The 18803-nt window shown below is 38.6% G+C and overlaps 1 protein-coding gene across 3 annotated transcripts in view; it reads right to left on the minus strand.

The window, feature by feature from the left end:
- The window catches only part of DLEU7 (deleted in lymphocytic leukemia 7), a 144195-nt gene that overhangs the window by 106490 nt on the left and 18902 nt on the right, over positions 1–18803 (minus strand). The window contains exon 2 of one of the 3 annotated variants that reach the window (XM_003270108.2): positions 16393–17283. The exons of 1 other annotated variant lie outside the window; for it this stretch is intronic. In XM_003270108.2, the coding sequence (XP_003270156.1) occupies positions 17077–17283 (207 nt within the window). In that variant the 3' untranslated portion in view covers positions 16393–17076. Of the gene's footprint in view, positions 1–16392; positions 17284–18803 lie in introns of those variants that run through there. One more of the 3 variants, XR_004030178.1, reaches the window with a different exon arrangement.

The raw sequence follows: 18803 nt of genomic DNA on the forward strand, positions 1-18803 counted from the left end.
AGTCTGAGGTCAGCAAAAGCTTCTCAAAAGAGATGATGCCTGGCTAAAGGGACTTTCTTTCTGAGAAAAGGAATCAGCATGTGCAAAAATGAAGAGGTATAAGGACTGACCAGTGGGTCACGGCAATGAGACATTTACTGCTAACCTCCAAGAGAAGACTTTCATTGAATGAGAGGAAGATCTACTCTACTAATGGTCAAACTGTGAGTGTTTTAGCTTTGTAGACTTATCAGGAACTTGGGAGATCAAGAAGACGGGATCAAACAGCAGATGGAGCTTTATCAGAAATAAAGAAAAGCATTTCTCCACAGTCCTAAGCTAAACCCTTTCTGCTAGTCCCAGTTCTTATATGTGCATCAAGGCAAAAAAAATATTAATCAGAACAGGAATGTTTGATTGCTCATTCAAATTTGAAATAAGCAGCTTCCATTCTTCTAACTTTCCCTGGTGGGGCCATAACATTATCAATCAATATCAAGTCTGGCATATCATTGGCTATCACTATCCAGTGAGTATCTGAGGCAGCTGAAAGAAATTGGGGCATCCATGTAAGAATATTCGTTTTCTATCATTATTTACTTAAATATGTAATATATCAAGATCTGTTAGACATATTTAAGTATATATACTTATATGAGGTTGGGGGTCCCTGCAAGAAGTACCAAGTGTTTCTAGAAGAAATGAACTTGAATATAATCACTGTATAATCACTGTGAGAACAGAGTTCCATATCTATCCTGTACATGCTTGTCTCTAGTACCTGGAGCAGTATCTGGCACAGATATGTGTTGAGTGAATGGATGAATAAATAGAAGGAAGATCCTCCAACGATGACGTTTCTTCTTTTCTTCTGTTGCTGTTGAGTAGATGAGGGTGCCAAGAAATAAGACAGCAATGCCAGGAAGAAGAACAAATTTGGGGTTGGTAGGGGTGGAAAGGATGACTGATTTATAAATTGGGTTTAGGAGCCAAGAGTTATGCTCTAGCAATTGGGTATAGTAGAAGATATTTAAATAAGAAATTGCTGATATTCTTGCAAACTGAGCTTTTCTATAAAATCATGAGTTTAGAATTCTTTATTTCAGAAGAAGAAAAAAGAACTTAGAAAGGTCAATTGGACTGTATCTCTGTTTTGGTATCAGTACCACGCTGTTTTGGTTACTGTAGCCTTGTAGTATAGTTTGAAGTCAGGTAGCATGATGCCTCCAGATTTGTTCTTTTGGCTTAGGATTGACTTGGCGTTGAGGGCTCTTTTTTGGTTCCATATGAACTTTAAAGTAGTATTTTCCAATTCTGTGAAGAAAGTCATTGGTAGCTTGATGGGGATGGCATTGAATCTATAAATGGAACAGAACAGAGCCCTCAGAAATAATGCTGCATATCTACAACTATCTGATCTTTGACAAACCTGACAAAAACAAGCAATGGGGAAAGGATTCCCTATTTAATAAATGGTGCTGGGAAAACTGGCTAGCTATATGTAGAAAGTTGAAACTGGATCCCTTCCTTACATCTTATACAAAAATTAATTCAAGATGGATTAAAGACTTAAATGTTAGACCTAAAACCATAAAAACCCTAGAAGAAAACCTAGGCAATACCATTCAGGACATGGGCATGGGCAAGGACTTCATGTTTGTCTAAAACATCAAAAGCAATGGCAACAAAAGCCAAAATTGACAAATGGGGTCTAATTAAACTAAAGAGCTTCTGCACAGCAAAAGAAACTACCATCACAGTGAACAGGCAACCTACAGAATGGGAGAAAATTTTTGCAACCTACTCATCTGACAAAGGGCTAATATCCAGAATCTACAAAGAACTCAAACAAATTTACAAGAAAAAAACAACCCCATCAAAAAGTGGGCAAAGGATATGAACAGACACTTCTCAAAAGAAGACATTTATGCAGCCAAAAAACACATGAAAAAATGCTCATCATCACTGGCGATCAGAGAAATGCAAATCAAAACCACAATGAGATACCATCTCACACCTGTTAGCACGGCAATCATTAAAAAGTCAGGAAACAACAGGTGCTGGAGAGGGTGTGGAGAAACAGGAACACTTTTACACTGTTGGTGGGACTGTAAACTAGTTCAACCATTGTGGAAGTCAGTGTGGCGATTCTTCAGGGATCTAGAACTAGAAATACCATTTGACCCAGCCATCCCATTACTGGGTATATACCCAAAGGATTATAAATCATGCTGCTATAAAGACACATGCACACGTATGTTTATTGTGGCACTATTCACAGTAGCAAAGAGTTGGAACCAACCTAAATGTCCAACAACGATAGATTGGATTAAGAAAATGTGGCACATACATACCATGGAATACTATGCAGCCATAAAAAATGATGAGTTCATGTCCTTTGTAGGGACATGGATGAAGCTGGAAACCATCATTCTCAGCAAACTATCTCAAGGACAAAAAACCAAACACCACATGTTCTCACTCATAGGTGGGAATTGAACAAGGAGAACACGTGGACACAGGAAGGGGAACATCACACACCGGGGACTGGTGGGGGGAGCGGGGAGGGATAGCATTAGGAGATATACCTAATGACGAGTTAATGGGTGCAGCACACCAACATGGTGCATGTATACATATGTAACAAACCTGCACGTTGTGCACATGTACCCTAGAACTTAAAGTATAATAAGAATAAAATATATATATATATATAACAACAACAAAAAAAAGTCAATTGGAACCAAAAGGGAAATTAAAAAGCCACAGAGAGAAACAACTATGGTGTCCTGGGGTACATTTAAAATAAGAAGGTACTTAAGCAAAATCATTGTGTTGAGGACATTTTCTTAAATAGGATCAATTACCAGTGTCCCAGTCAATTCTACATGTCAAGAAGCTTGTCTACCTACTTGACTGACCCAGGCCTAAAAATGATAATAGCAACTTGGTGGAGTTATCTAAAGCCTGACAACCTTTCCTCACCAACCGGCAGCCCCATAGGACTTATTAATCACTGCAGTTTTTACCTTGTACCAGATATTTAGAAAGTAAAACCGAAGAAATTTATTTCCATGTGTTACGGTTGAAAAAAGACGTTTCACTCAATCTATTCCAGAAAATATAGCCACTTTGGGACTGAACATTTCTTTCCATCTTAGCGCAAAGGCAATCACATTAGGGACGTTGTATGCAACTGGGGTGATAAAAATTGAGCTGTGGTCTAACCTATTGCATAATTTTCATTCTAAAATTACTTGACGCTGGACATAATGGCCCCATCAGTCAACCTATCATCTAGCTAGTTAAATGAAGTAAAATAACCTCAGCTGGTCTCAGAGGAGTGAGAATTCAACTGCCTGAGGAGTTGAGATTTCCTGAGAGTTTGTTCTAGATCTCTGTTGGGTCAGCCAGCATGCAATCTTACCTTCTTCTCCACGGAAAAGCCCATTCAGGCCAAGGGAGAAGCTGCTTTAGATGAAGCCTGTAACCCAAGATGGAAACACTTAACCAGGCCAAAAACACTTTTTTCTTTTTGGTGGATCCAGTGCACAATGATTGTTCCTAATTAGGAGGTCTGACTTGAAAAGTTCTCCCCAAATGCCAGGAGAAAGTTCTCCTTAAGTGTCTTTGCAAAAAGGATACAGTGGGACAGAAAGTCAGTATTGATTTAAGGAACACAGCTGCATAAACAATGTTTGTTCACTACAAGAAGAAAATTTATAGTATTTGTCAGGGAAAAGTAAACACGTTAGGGACTCTGTTTGTGACACAGTGTCACACATGATCCTTTGAGCCAGCAGGGACAAGAACAGATCAACAGAAGCAGCTTTCTCATGATGCTTGGGGCAGCACTTTTTTTTTTAACCTAACCCATTTTCTGCTTCATATTTTAAGAGGACATTACATTCAGACCATTGATATGTCTGTGGATGTTGGGGAAAGAGAGGAAACTATGTTGATGAGTCCTCTACCGTCCTCATTCTCTATGCTTTCCGGAAAAGAAATTCTGAAAAAAAACAAAACAAAAAAAACAAACAAAAAAACTAAAAAGCTACATTCTCTTGGTGGTTGTAGGCATTCACTCCTGAAGCTATTTTTCCCCCAGGTTTGGGATTTGGCCCAGCCTTACAGAAATGTTTTCCAGACTTTAAATTTCATGGAGAGTTAAAATTGGTTTTAAACCCAATACAGAGTTTCCATCTTTTAATTTTACAAAGAAAGATCATCTAAACAAAACAATATGTTTCTACCATCTATTATTACCTTCGCTTTCTATAAGAAATGAATGTTTTAATACCAAAAGGGAAAGGCAGGAAAAGCAAGGATAAAAGCCTCAAAATAGAGGATAAAGCCCAATCCTTCTCATTTAGCCATTGAAAGTTGAAGACTATGTCAGTAAGTGGCCCTGGTCCACAGACAGGCATTTGGAAATCACCGCATTAGGGGAAAGGCCACCGGGAATGTCTTGTGCCAAGGCTGTAGAACACAGAGGTGTTTTGTTGTGTGTGGTTCATGCATAGCTATCATACCCATAGCTGTTCATCATACTCGTATCTCAGCAATCTATAAGTGTTGTAAAGGGGCCTTGGGAGGAATTCAACTGTTGTGAATTTTTTAGTTTATTTTAAAGTTTGGCAAAATTTATATCGTACATCCCTGGATTCTTAAATCTTTAAAGCCCAGTGGAATTTCAAAGAGCTTAATGATGTTTTCCTTTTAATGACCTTGACCCCAGAAATTCATTTTTAAAAGTAGTGTTACAGAGATGGAAAGTGTTCAGAACATTTTCAGGATAACTCATGGTACCAGTGAACGTACATAGAATTCCTAGGGGTTTCATGCAGGAAAGTGTATATGTGTGTGCTTGTATGGGTATGCATGTGTGTGTGCCTGCATCTGTTTGCATGTGTGTGCATGCGTGGCAGCTGGAAGCACGTACCAGGGAGAGCCCTACTTTTGCTTGTCAGGGCCCCAGAGAACTGCAACTTCTTGCTCTGACTTAAATTGACAAACTATAAAGGTCACTTTTGGTCCTTTTTAGAAAACATCTAACCAGAAAAGGGAAGTGCAAATTAGAACAGTTTAGGCAGAAACTGAAAGTTAAGGACCGAGGGAAAGCCTTTAGAAAGAGAAGTAACCAGAGAGGTGAGAGGAAGAACACCAAGAAGGAGTGCTCATGTATGCCAGACTTCTTACAAGGAGTCCTCAGGCCTCCAGTAATCCATGGCTTTACTGAGAGCTTTCTCCTGTATATAGCACTCCTATCTGTTAAATAGACATGCGTAAAATTGGCTAAAACCTCCTGTCCCAGAAAGGATTGTGATGATGGGCATTTCTAAAGGGAAGTCTGCTCACCTGTGAAACGTTCCTGGCAGAAACTCTGTGGCTCAGCCCAGGAAGAAAATGGAACCATCAAATGGGTTTAGCATTGAGGCTCCCTTCCTAGCCATTGCCAGCCTTCCAGCACTAGCCACATGGCCTGCAGATGCTAAGTAGGAAAGCCTAGCTGCCCCAACAGCCTGATGTGTTTTAGTTTTAGCACCTTACAGAGGGAAGCCTGGATCAGGAGTTAGAAGAACTGGACTTGTCTTCATATTTAAATATCTGTAAGATGTCTGGGCATGGTGGCTCATGCCTGTAATCACATCACTTTGGGAGGCCAAGGCAGGTGGATCACTTGAGGTCAGAAGTTGGAGACCAGCCTGGCCAACATGGTGAAACCCCATCTCTACTAAAAATACAAAAAATCAGCTGGGCATGGTGCAGACTCCTATAATCCCAGCTACTCCAGAGGCTGAGGTAGGAGAATCGCTTGAACCCAGGAGGCAGCAGCTGCAGTGAGCCAAGATCATACCATTGCACTCCAGCCTGGGTGACAGAGCGAGACTCCATCTCAAAAAAAAAAAAAAAAAAAAATCCGTAAGATGAAGAAAGTTGGTGAATATCAGTAGGGTGTTTTGTTTTATTTTATTCACTGATTTATAGTATTTTTTTTACCATTTTTTCAGTAGCAGAACCTTAGTTTCAATAGAAATGCGATTTGAAAATCAATATAAATGCACAAACATAGAAGCAGCTTGATGGTGTGTAGAAGGGGCTGCAGGAGTGGACACTGGATCTCAGACCTGAGGGGCCCCCGTGGACACTGCCGATCCCAACTGCTCTGAGAAACTCCTCTTGAGACCTCAGGCGAAGATGCATTTCAGGTTTGACCGACATTCTTCCAGCCCTCACATCTGCTGACTCCGGGCTAGTGCTACAGAAATCCCACTTGGGTGTGCACATGTGGTTAACATTTTCAAAGGGGAGTTTTAGTTTGTATGTAGGGTAAAGGCAAGAAATGCCATGACAAGATCAACAGTTTACTCAAAACTAAGCCCAAGAAAAGCAGTTATAAAGGTCCTGTCTCCATGCATCTGAGGTGTAGCACAGCCCCTACCACAGCTATGTCTGCAGAGGGGCATAAACTTCAGTCTATAAAAACAAACAGCTTTACATCAATCACAATTAGGATTCAGGTTGTTACTTGTTGATATATGTGAATAGTTACATATAGCTATATATGTACAAATCTAGTTATACATATGTATGTATATGTATAAGTCTTCTCAGTAAAGCCATAGGTAAATAAATATTTAAAGTAATGGAGGAAATTCTTAACAAGAAAGTAGCAAAGACTGTAGAATGACAGAAAAAAAAACTCTTAAAATTAAAACTTCTGCTTAAGGTTTGATTTGAGCTGTTGCCTTTGAAAACCCAAATGGTCTGAAAAGATAAAACACCAAATAAATTTCTTTTAAGCCCACAGCACCCGTTATTCCCACATGATCCCTTATTCAAATACTAACCAGGCCCGCCCCAGCTTAGCTTTCAAGATCAGATGGAACCAGACACGTTCAAAGTGGTATGGCTGTAGACTAAGATTTTTCTGACTAATGCACGGATACCAGAACTCTTTGGTGTGTAGTTTGAGAGCTGTGTCATCTGAAGTATATGCTTATGTTGATCTATGTGGGTTTCACTAAAATGCGGTAAGCTTCAGGAAAGATAACTGAGAGTTTAAATTTCCTTCCTTACATCACTAAAAAACTCTGTCATTTGTTTGAGACTTTTTATATCCAATATATATACTTAGATAACTGATAGAGGTCTTTGCTTTAAACATTGAAGTAATAACCCTGGAATTATATGGTAAAATAAACAGGTGCTATGTTTTATGGCTCAGCTTAGGAAATACCATGCATTATTTTTCAATAGTTCTGTTTTCCACAGTGTATTTATTTCTTATAAATTATACAAATTTCCCTCTGATTAGATTGAAATAGAGATTCTAGGAGATTTTTTCCATAAAAGCATTATTATCTACTTTAAAAATAAAGAGCAAATGTCGTTTTTTTGATCTTTGAAATAATTAACTCATTTATATTAAAGAGACTGAGCTTCCATATTTCATGGCGAGAATAACAAAAAAGAAATCACAAAAATGGCATTTTAAGCAATAAATATTTTTTAAATTGGATCAAATTCAACATGGTAATTTTTAAATTAGCGAGGGATTACCAATCTCACCTGATAGATCAAATAAGCAGTATTTTTTAGTCTGAACTCCAGAAAAATGCATTAGAAATGTGAAAGGCTGGTTCTGCATCTATTTGAGTGAAGTCACTGTCACCACTACAATATTTTAAGGGATCTCTTGTGAAGTGAAAATGTGGGAAATCACTTAAAAGTCAGACCCACACTTGGAAATATTCAGCTCATGCCGTTTGTGATATGGGTTTGGGAAAGAGAAGTCCACATATAGACGTTCATTCTGTCAGACCAAGGTGAGAGAATGCTTGCTTTCACTTCAACCACTTAGATGAAGATTTTGATAATAGTCATTTTTTAATGTAGAGCTTACCAACTTCATGGCATTATTCAGGTATGAACATTTTCAACAGATTTTACAAAAACAGTTTTATTTAGGAAATGAACTTTGGAAAGAAGAAAGTGAAAAAAATAGAAGTTGACTCCATGATTCCTTAGCTCTCCTCTACAAGGTAATCCAGTCTCAGTCCAGAAGCCAGAACCAATGCTGATAAAATGCTGAGCAACCCAGATGAATCATCTATCCACCCATCCACCCATCCATCCATCCGTCCATCTATCCATTCACCCAGCGAGCCAGCCAGCCAGCCATCCACTCACTCACTCATATTTTTAGAGGAACTAAAGAGTCTAGTTCCTGTGACTAAGTTGAGTTTTAGTTTATTTATATAAATTATGTTGTTTCTACAACAAACATAATAATGAACAATAATACCTAGCATATTGATAGTTTGGATAGTTACAATCCAATTGTAAGTAATGATTACATGTCTAATGTGTTCCCCAGAGAAACAAAAAGAACACAAAGAACCCAACTGGGCCAACCAACATGGCTGTGGGGCATCAAGGTTCTGTATCTTGATTCTGGTGGTGGTTACACAAATCTATACACTGCATAGAACTACACACACACTCACACACAGGAAAACTGATGAAAACAGTTTTCATCAGCTTTTACATGTATTCATGTGAGTGTGTGTGTTAGTTCTATGCAATTTAATCCTGTGTATGTACTGTACCAATCCAGTTAACAGTACTGTACCAATCCAGTTAACAGTACTGTACCAATGTAAGTTTCCTGGTTTTGCTATTGTACTACAGTCATACAAGTTGTCATCATTTGGGTTGGGTGAAGAATTCATCAGACATTCCATGTACTAGATTTTGCCACTATGAATATATAATCTGTGAATAATTTATGAACAGAATCTATAAATCTATAATTATATTTAAATAAAAGGTAAAAAATGGTGATATAGTTATCTAGACAAATATAAAAGTGTCTGAGTTATTTATCTGGCAAACTCTATTTTTCACTTGTGACACAGGTTTGCTTTTTCCCCCCCCCCCCCAAGAACTCATTTTATTTGTTATCAACAGTGTTTAAAACCTGTAGCTAAGAAACATCTTGGAAATTGTAATGTAATGATAATTAATGCATAGAAGGTCCATTTGGGAGCATGTTAGATATGTAATCATTACTTACAATTGCATGTCATTCTGAAATTTCTCATTTCTATGAGTACCCATTGTCGACAGAAAAATCTCTATACTCAAAGATCTTTTAAACCTATATATCAGTCTACTGAAATGAGGGGAAGAAAATGAGGGGGAACACCTGTAAATCATGTGTTTATTGATACAAAAAATTACCCTCACATATACGCACACATACAGAGCCTTACTGAGTTTATTGGATTTCTTATCAATTCTTTTTCAATTGTTTCTATACTGACTAGATCAACTATTGAGCAGGTTCACTCATTGAAACAGCTGGAAACAATGGACTAGCTGTATTCTGCAAGCAGACTCGAGGGTGGCTTGCATCTGAGCTAGGCCCAAGAAATGTAGGAATGTTTGCTTCTAAATGCTCTAGATGAACTTGAAGTAGACTGTCCCACAGGCCCACTTATGGTGCATGTGAATTTGTGAATGTTTTGTGACTTAATGGTACAACATTTTCCCTAAAGAAGCAAGTCCCAGAAAACAGGAGCAAAACAACTTTTAGTGCAACCTCATGACTATGCAGTAATTCCAGCCCCATTAACTTTAGAGCTTCTGATACTACTAAACAACAAAACTACCCCACTTTTTTATGAAAAATTCAAAAATTTGCTTTAAGAACAGGAAATATTCTTGAGGGGGGCTGCAGAAAAGTACAATTTTATAATATAAAGTGGGTGTCATAGTAAACATTTAAATTTAATTAAGCAAAAGTGTGAGGTCAATTACATCAAATGTGTTCTGAGTTTGTCTTCATTCATTCATCTTATCTCAGCCCCTCTCTGTCTTGGGCCACATTCCACATAATTGTGGCAAAGGCAGTTAGAAGGCTATTAATTCCATTATGGTTTATATGACTATTCTTTTATACATAAATAAAGTTAACAGAATGAGATAACTTTTATCTCATTCTCACTTTCATCCTTCAATTAAACTTGCTGCAAGGCAAGAAAATGGATAGAATAGCTTATTTCTATTCCCTCTGAGTATGCCAATTAATGCAATGTGGGTGTAAACAGTAATCCTGCTATACACTCATATACTTCCATTCTGAGTTACACAGGAAATAGGTGTCTAACAAGTATCATGTAAACTGAGACTGGAAGAGAGGCAAGGGAATATATAAAAAATGGAGGGAAGAGAAAGACCAACATCTGTTAACTTTATTTATGTATAAAAGAATAGTTAGCCATAAAAACATAATGCCATTAATAGCCTTCTAAATGCCTTTGTCACAATTCTGTGGAATGTGGCCCAAGACAGAGAGGAGCTGAGATAAGATTAAAGAATGAGAGACAAGAGGGAATCAAAGACAAACTCCGAGGACTGAATGAGGCTGTGTGTAAAACAGCATCAGCACTTCCCAGACATTATGAAAAGTGTCATTTGTGAGGAGCACTGTATTTTTTCATTTGGGCAAATCGACAAACCAAGTGCATTTGAGGAATTATTTAAGGTGGGTCTGTGGATATCCCAAGGACATTAATTTTCCAGATTATCTGCTTTCTTCATGTTTGGGATTACAGCATCAGGCTTAGTGTACCTCTTCCCCTCTCCTCCCTCCATCTGCACTACCCCCCCCCCCCCACACACACACACACACACACGGCGCCAAGCTTTGCTGTCCTCCTGTACTCTCGAGCTCCATTCAGAGCTGGAATACAGGTGCAGGGAGGCAGGGGTCTTTGCAGAATCTCCTCTCTCCCTTTTGTACCAACCTAAGCCAGCACTGTCTTCTCCAACTTGTTTCTAGGATCCCTGTGAATTTGTTTTTCTGCCAGATACCCTTATGCTCCATAGGCATTTTGTAATGCTTTTTTTTAAAGGGAAAAGAAAATAAAGCCGTGATTATTATTAAAGTTTCCACCAAGTCAAGGGGAACAAATTATTGGTACTTCTGTGCCAGGAAACATTTCTGCCAACCTTGGAAGTGTCTCCTGAATTATGACTGTATGCATGGAGCAGATATGAACTTGTCTACAAGAAGAGAAATTTATAAACTATGGTTCAGCTTCAAATACCATTTCTATTGAGCAAAGCAGTAAACATGTCACATCCAACAAAGGTAAAGCTCTCTGGTAACACATACTGGGGCTGTGACAGCCTAGACCTTTGGTTCTGTTATGTAGCTAAGTGAAACCAGGACTGTGGTAATTTCTTGGCTGTAGAATGGAACACTGGGATCCCTGATGAGGACACCCAGATGATATGGAACACTGCTAGTTGAAGTTCTGCTGAATTAAATGTGTCTTGAAACTCATGGATCTACAAGATTTGTACTCCTCTCAGATAGATTTACTGCATGAGGATCTGGCACCAGAGCATGAAGGAAAAATGGAAAATGGAGCCAACTGTTGGAGGGAATTTTAAGATGTGGAAGATTTGGTTCTTGCAGTCCTATGTTCTGTCAGAAGCAAGTGTCCAGATGGCTTCCTACCCTCCAAAGGCCTTCATTTAAATCAAGAAATGGAAAACAGCCAAAGGAACCTGAAGATTGTTCCTCAATCAGTGTAAGGCATGCAGTCAAAAGGATGTAAGATAAACTGATCTGGGAGCTCTTGGAGCTGCCAGGAGATTACAGAATACAGTGAGGAGAGCATCTCAAGACAAGAGCAGGGGACAAGTACCATCTTGTCACTCCTATATCCAGCTCTAATGAAAAGATCACCAGTATGTCCCCAACTTTTATTCTATAAGAAAATGTGTTTCCACCGTCCAGAAATTCATTATTATAGATCATCTAAAAATAAGAATTAAAGGAAATGGGAGGGTGAAACAGTTAAGGAAATTCAATGAAGAAAACATCAGATGATGTGACTTTTTTCAGAGTTATAAAAAGACATCCACCACCTGTCTTTATGCAAGTGTCACACATTACCCAAGGTACTACATGGTCTTAAATTTAAAAAACACAGTCTGACTTTGAAGTGAGAGAGAAAAGGAAAAACACTACATGGGAAAGTTAAGGAGAAAAGGCCACTCAGAATGGCCCAGGCTGGCCCAGTCATTGTTAGGATGACCATCGCGATTATTAATCATTTATTGAGTGATTGCTACATGATTGTTTTTAACCCAACACCTGCCTAAAATGCACTGATCAATTTAATCCTTAAAATGATTCTTTTCACTTTTTATGGGTTTAGATATTTACCAAAAAACATAACTGACTAACCACATGACTTAATTCATCAACTATTTATTGAGCTGTTACCCTGTTCTAGGCACTGCTGCTGTGAACAACATCCCTGGCGCTTTCGTTCTAGAGAGGAAAAACAGGTATATTCATTTCTTATGGCTGCTGCAACAGATTACCGCAACCTGGGTGGCTTCTAACAACGGAAATGTATTCTCTCATGGTTCTGAAGACCAGAAGCCCCAAATCAAGATGGCCCCAGTGCAGCACTCCCTCTGAGGGCACTAGAAGAGAATTTGCTCCTGGCCTCTTTCAGCTTCTGGTAGTTGTCAGCATTCCCTGACTGTGGGCCCGTCACTGTACTCTCTGTTCCCATGGGCACATTGCTTCCTCCTCTTCTGCCTGTGTTCTCTTCCTTTGCCTTTTTCTTATAAGCACATTTGTGATGGCATTTGGGGTCCACCCAGATAATCCCAAACAATTTCACCACAATATCCCTAATGTAATCACATCTGTTACCGTCTAAGGTAATATTCACTTTATTACAATATGTGATAATATTCACAGGTCCCTTTGATTAAGATAAACATAACTTTTGGGGCCACCATTTAGCCACTACAACAGGCAATAAAAACATAAACAAATTCAGGCCATTGTGAAAGCAACAAAGAAAACAAAGCAGGGAATAGGGATAAGAGAGTAACAGGGGATGCTGTTTTTGCTGAGGGGACTAGAGAGGGCCTCCCTAATGTGGAGGCTTTGGAGCAGAAACCTCCTTGAAATAGATGAGAAACGTTGTTCTGGCCGAGGGAAGAGCAAGTGCAAAGGCCATAGGATTAATCGTTGTCGTATTTGAAGAGGTGAGTGGTAAAGAGACTCGTGTCTTAGATGTGTAGTAGGAGATGGTTCCAAAAGGCAGAATTTGGATTTTATTCTGAGTAAAAAGGGAAGCTAAAATTGGTAGAGCGGAGACGTAATTGATCTAATGTTTTTTACTGTGGCTGATGTGTGGAGAATAGACTATAGAGAGCAGAGAAGTACTATGACCACTCAGGGAGGTACTGCAATATTCCAGGCAGGAGACAATAGTGCCTAGGACCAGAATAGTGGCTATGGAAGTAGTGAGAAGTGATCTGATTTGAGACATGTTTTGAAGGTTGACCCAACAGGATTTGCTGATTGAGTGAATTTAGGTGACACTAATGGGGAAGTCAAGGATGTCGCTAATGTTTTTTGCCTATGTGACTGGAAGGATAAGAGCCATAGCCAACTGAAATTTGAAAGATGGCAGAGAAGCAGTCTTGGGAATCCATAATTCCATTTTGGAATTTGAAATGACTTTCGGCATCCAAGTAGAGATATTCTGTAGTCAGTTGAACACAGAAGTCTGGAGCTCAGGGTGAAAGACATACATTGGGCATCATTAGTGAATAGCCAGTATTGTAAATCACCAACTAGTAGGTGTAGTTAGAGAAAAGGACCAAAACTAAGCCCTGAAGCACTAAACAATTAAGAAATCAAGAGATGTGGAAGAACCAGGACAAAGGTCTGTAAAGTAAGCCAGTGAAGAAGTAAAACCATGAAAGTCTGCTGACCTGGAAAACAAATAAGAAAGTGACTCAAGGAGGGAATAGTCAACTGCATCAAAAGCTGATGATAGATCAAGTAATATGAGGATTGTGAATCTACCATGGAATTTATCAGTGAGACAGTCATCAGGAGTCTTGACAAGAGAAGTTTTGATGGCGTTGTGGGCACAAATCCATTTGGAGTGGATTCAAAACGGAATCGGACAAAAAGAATTGTAAGCAAATAATTTGGACAATTATTCCAAGGAGTTTTGCTGGTAAGAGGAGCAAAAAAGCAGAGCAGTAGCCAGAGGAATTTTTTTCTGAATTGGAGATACTATAACATAATATCATGCTGACACAATGATATTATGAGAGGCAAAAATTGATAATGCAAGCAAGAGAATGAATGTAAGAGAGAAGTCCACAAGTGAGTGAGAAGGGACAGAGTCCAGAGCCTTAATGGCCAACCAGCCTTGCACAGGAGCAGGGCAGCCCTCCTTATAACAGAAGCAAACTCAGAGTACCTGTGTACAGATGCAGGGTAGGTAGATCTGCTAGTGAGATGAGGAACATGCTCTTCTGATGGCTTCCATTGTCCCTGTGCAATCAGAAGCAAGCTCATCAGCTGAGAACGAGAAGAGTAAACAAGGGTAAAGTTTGAAAAGGTGTGGAAGAGTCTTCAGAGAGTGAATTGTTAAGGCCAGCAGTGAATTATCTAGTGAATTGTCCAGAACAGCGCTATGTCATAGAAATATAATGCAAACCATCCATGGAATATTAAGTTTTCTAGTACCCAGATTGAAAACATGAAAAGAAATAGGTACAATTAATTTTAATGGTACATTTTACTTAACCCAACATATTCAAAATATTATCATTTCAACATGTAATCAGTATAAACAGTATCAAGATATTTTAGATTCTTTTTTTTTTAGTAATAAGTTTTCAAAAGCCAGTGTGCATTTTACATTTTCAGCACATCTCAATTCAGATGAACCACATTTTAAGTGCTCAGTAGCCACGTGCGGCCAGTGCTACCACACTGAACATTGCAGGTCTAGGAAATGAAGTAGGGCTAATGGAGAATGCCAAGGGTCCCTGGAGGCTGGGAGCCATGAGCTGAAGTGAGATTGGTATGGCTGGGTGTTTTTCTCCAGCCATATTCAGAGCTCCTCTACAGACGTGGAGTAGGCAGAGAGTTGGACTTGACCAGGGATTGAGTTTTGCAAGCAGCATTCAACCAAAGGGAAAAAAGCAAAGGGAACTGGTGGCATGTGGCACCAATTGATTATGCAGACTGACCATAGAACATAAGGCACTGAAGTTAGCATGGGGTGGGGGAGGGGTGTAAAAAGGTGGTAGGGGCAAACAAAGTTCTAGTAGCATCATAGAACTTTAAGAACGGTAGATGCTAGGCAACATACAAAGATGTCTAGATAATCCCTGTCTTCAGCAAGCTAATCTTGACAGCAGATTTACCAACAGCTATGCTATTAAGATGGCATGTGATAAACACCAGAAACGTAGCGCAAAATGTGTTCTATGGGAGTTTAGAAGAGGAAGAGTTCACCTCTGGCTAGGATGGCCCATGAGGGTTCATGGAGTGGGTGGTGGGTACATCAGATCTTGAAGGATGAATAGGATTTTTGTCAGCATATAGGAAACATGGTACAAGGTGAGGAAAAAGCACAAGCACAGACAGAAAATAAAAAATGTTCACTATTTCTTTGGGTAAGGTAAAAAAAAAAACACCTTAATATTCATTGAGGGAATCATTAATTACAATGGGGTAGGCAGCATATAAATAATGATGGGTCTTGAAAGAAAAGTACAGAGCTAATTTCCTTGGGGGAAGAAAGACCTCATCATAAAAGAAAGGCATCCCCCCAGAATACAACGTTTCTTAGGTGTGGGAAAACTGAGTGGCAAAGATTATTCTCAAGAAATAAATGCCCACCGCTTCTCAGCCTTTTGCCTAAGATCAAGTGAAGAAATAAATGCCCTTTATTTCTGGCCCACCTCACCCCTACACACACTCATGCACATGTACACACATGAGCACACACACACATGCACACAGACACACAGAGCGTCTGCCTTTCCTTTAGAATTCAGTATCATATACTTAGTTCCCTTCTCTGGAAGTGGTCAGTTACGTCCAAAGAGAAGCAATATGTTTACCTTTCATTCTCAGATTCTGGAAGAAAACATTTAGAACCAACTAGGATTAGAGTGGGTGAGATTAAAAAGGCTTTGATTACTATTAACACCTTAGAAATAGTACTGTACTCCCACCACGCAGACCCAGTTGATGATTCTTTCAGAAAACAAGCTGCACATAATCACTATAATCTTTTTTTCTAAATCTGTTGCTGTTTCTATTAAAATTTTAAGGGAAAAAATAGCATTTTACTTTGGCTCTCAACACAGTCATCATTGAACAACAAGAAATTTGGTTTTTCCTAAGTATGTGTGGACTGCTGTTGAAAACAAAAAATCACCTTCTCTCTTCCTGGCTCTAAACGGTTTGGGAAACCTGCCAGTAGATCCACTCCTTCCCTTTTTTTTAAAGAATTTCCTACTTCAATCAGAATATTTAGAAACAGTAAAAGCTAGACTTTTCCACATGAGACTTTAATAATACTGTGCTTTGTATTTACATATCATACATGATTGGTACTTCATAGCTCACTATCACTTTAAGTTTTTAAATTAGTATATAAAAGCACAAGGTTTAGAAGCAACTCTTCTCTGCTCAACAGTAAGTTATTAATGTCAGGGTTGAAACTCATAATTACTGACACATATAGGCCTACAAAGGTCGTTCTTATAAAAGGAAGTGTCCAGTAAGTATTAATAGAACATAGCAATTATCAAATATTTATTCAAGGTGATTTTAAGAACCATGGAACTTTAATTATATAAATAACCACATTAAACCCTTTAGACATACATTAATATGAATACAAATTAAGGTATCATTCAATAAAAACTAATATGAATAAATATATACATACATAATCAAATCAGTTTCACAAAGTAGAATGTATTTCAATCAGAAAGTCGGCAAATAGGTCAATATACTTAAAAATATGAACTACTGCTTTAAAAAAGTTTCATTAACATGCTATAATCCTGAAGGCTACAGATGCCACTGGTCAGACTGCTCCACGTACCATCAAGTCTTTCCTCTTTGGATATAAAAACATCCATTGTCTGCTGACTCAATTAGGAAGGTAAGGTATCTGGTTCTCTTAACAGTGCTGGCTGTGGTTTTACTCCCGATGCCTTTAACACTCATATGTCTGGGAGATTCTGTAAGATCTGTCTCAAGGAAGCACAGGCTACCACGTGGGCATCTGAAGGAAAATTAGCAAGTGACTGAATCAGCTTCTTGACTATTGTCTTCAAACACTGGTGGGCAGCATTCAAGTCTCTGTCAAACTGCTGTCCTTCAATCTGTAGAGCCAAATGACTGCAGATGTTTCTAAACTCAACACTATCCTGAAATGAACAACAAACACAAACAAGAAATTAGATAGGTTATGCGGGACATTTGTTGTACTTTGCTTACCCAGCTTCCATTCTTTTCTCTTCTGGTGACAGCACTCTGTGTTTTTTTTTTTTTTCTTGGAAAACTACACCCCATTCTTAGCCTATGCAGTTGGACCAAAGCTGATCACAACTCCAGGGACCAGCCCAATCACAGTGTGGACTGATCAGAATGGACAGATTATCTAAGCCAAGGCCAATAGGCCACAGGCCCAGAATATCTGCTAGACAAGACCTAAAGAGGATCTGCTATCCTCTTTAACTGAGGCTGTTGGAAAATATCTTGCCACCATAAGGATAGCATCCAAATTAGAATGCAGCCAACACAGAAGAAAGGAGAACCAAGAGATTAAAAGAGCCAGATTCTAATCTAATACTTTCTGAGTATGTGGCTCTAGCTATACTTGAACAATAAACCCCAAGAGTTTTTGGCCATCTGGGTCAATAAATATCACTTTTTTACTTAACCCAGTTGGACTTGAGTTTCTGTTACTTGTTCCTAGAAGAACTGTGACAAATACACAAATAGCTTGTGTTTCTATTATCCCATACTCACTGTGTTCAGCAGTTCAGTATTCCAATACAGAATTTGTTATTTAATGGACATGGTCTCAAGAAATCCCCAAATGCCAATTTAGAAAGAACAGTTCCCAGGTAGTTTAAAAGAAGGAGGTAATTCAATATTTTTAATCCCTAAATGGTTTATTTTCTAAAATCCATTGCAAATAAATGGTACATTTGGATGATTCCGCATCAAAGATGATGTTGAATATATGATCTCTTTTCAGTATAGGGAAATGACGTCCCCTGGACTTCTGGTTCTGGCAACAAAACTAGAACTTAGTTTTCCTAAGGAATTCTCTTTGCTACTGAATTCCTAAAATTCTAAATAAAAATAGGGCAAACATCCTTTCTGAGCTTGCAAGAAAATAAGAGAAATCTCTCAGAAGCCAAAAAATTTTAAAAGATTATTTTAGCTGCCTACCAGTACTATGAAGAAATGAAAGTTAGTCTCTCTTGGGCTGGGTTTGGGATGGAGAGTAAAGTTGTCCCTGAGAATGTGTAATAGAAGACCTGTATTACACAGTCATTTGACTTTGGAATTGCCCTCTGTACTAGATGAACATGCTGGGAACACTCACGCTAAGAAAGTAACTTAAAATTTTGAACTGGGCTGAAATAGCCATGAACACATAGCAAAAACAAACAAAAACCTATTCCAGGGAAACATGTCTGCAACCATTGCCCTACAATAGTATTTACATAATGCCTATGTTGAAGATGAAGTCAAAATATGAAATTTAAAATACAATCTACCATGATATAGCAGATGCAATATGGGACAAGATTAAACTCCAAGAATTTCAAATAGGGACTATAAAATATGTTTTAAATCAGCAGTCTCCAACATTTTGGCATCAGGGACCAGTTTTGCGGAAGACAATTTTTTTCCGTGGCTGGTGGTGGCAAAT

Source organism: Nomascus leucogenys, chromosome 5, assembly GCF_006542625.1.
Source record: "Nomascus leucogenys isolate Asia chromosome 5, Asia_NLE_v1, whole genome shotgun sequence".
Lineage (NCBI taxonomy): Eukaryota > Metazoa > Chordata > Mammalia > Primates > Hylobatidae > Nomascus > Nomascus leucogenys.